General features: G+C 52.3%; 1 protein-coding gene across 1 annotated transcript in view; it reads left to right on the top strand.

The window, feature by feature from the left end:
- Positions 1 to 1183, top strand: part of LOC106511015 (5'-AMP-activated protein kinase subunit gamma-1) — a gene marked incomplete at both ends in the record, with an annotated part of 12299 nt that overhangs the window by 1701 nt on the left and 9415 nt on the right. Inside the window, 1 exon segment of the mRNA XM_013999751.1 lies at positions 881 to 1007. Coding sequence (XP_013855205.1) covers positions 881 to 1007 — 127 coding nt within the window.

The raw sequence follows: 1183 nt of genomic DNA, 5'->3' as shown, positions 1-1183 counted from the left end.
TGATCTGACCTCTGACCTGACCTCTGACCTGACCTCTAACCTGACCTCTGATCTGACCTCTGACCTGACCTCTGACCTGACCTCTAACCTGACCTCTGATCTGACCTCTGACCTGACCTCTGACCTGACCTCTAACCTGACCTCTGATCTGACCTCTGACCTGACCTGACCTCTGACCTGACCTCTAACCTGACCTCTGATCTGACCTCTGACCTGACCTCTGATCTGACCTCTGATCTGACCTCTGACCTGACCTGACCTCTGACCTCTGATCTGACCTCTGACGTGACCTCTGATCTGACCTCTGACGTGACCTCTGATCTGACCTCTGACGTGACCTCTGATCTGACCTCTGACGTGACCTCTGATCTGACCTCTCACCTGACCTGACCTCTCACCTGACCTCTGATCTGACCTCTGATCTGACCTCTGATCTGACCTGACCTCTGACGTGACCTCTGATCTGACCTCTGATCTGACCTCTGACCTGACCTCTGACCTGACCTCTGACGTGACCTCTGATCTGACCTCTGACCTGACCTCTGACGTGACCTCTGATCTGACCTCTGACCTGACCTGACCTCTGATCTGACCTCTGATCTGACCTCTGATCTGACCTCTGACCTCTGACCTGACCTCTGACGTGACCTCTGATCTGACCTCTGATCTGACCTGACCTCTGACGTGACCTCTGATCTGACCTCTAACCTGACCTCTGATCTGACCTCTGACCTGACCTCTGATCTGACCTCTGACCTGACCTCTGACCTGACCTCTGACGTGACCTTTGACCTGACCTCTGATCTGACCTCTGATCTGACCTGACCTCTGACGTGACCTCTGATCTGACCTCTAACCTGACCTCTAACCTGTCCCTCAGTGTGTTTGAAGCCGTCCATTCTCTGATAAAGAACAAGATTCATCGACTTCCTGTCATCGATCCCATCAGTGGGAATGCTCTGTACATTCTGACCCACAAGAGGATCCTGAAGTTCCTGCAGCTCTTTGTGAGTCCACCTTACACTGCTGTGGACACCAGCATGTCCACTCACTACACACTAACAGGTCAACACACTACACACTAACAGGTCAACACACTACACACCAACAGGTGAACACACCAACAGGTCAACACACTACACACTAACAGGTCAACACACCAACAGGTCAACACACTACACAC

Source organism: Austrofundulus limnaeus, unplaced genomic scaffold (assembly GCF_001266775.1).
Source record: "Austrofundulus limnaeus strain Quisiro unplaced genomic scaffold, Austrofundulus_limnaeus-1.0 Scaffold2448, whole genome shotgun sequence".
NCBI lineage: Eukaryota > Metazoa > Chordata > Actinopteri > Cyprinodontiformes > Rivulidae > Austrofundulus > Austrofundulus limnaeus.
This window is presented reverse-complemented; position numbering and strand designations above follow the sequence as displayed.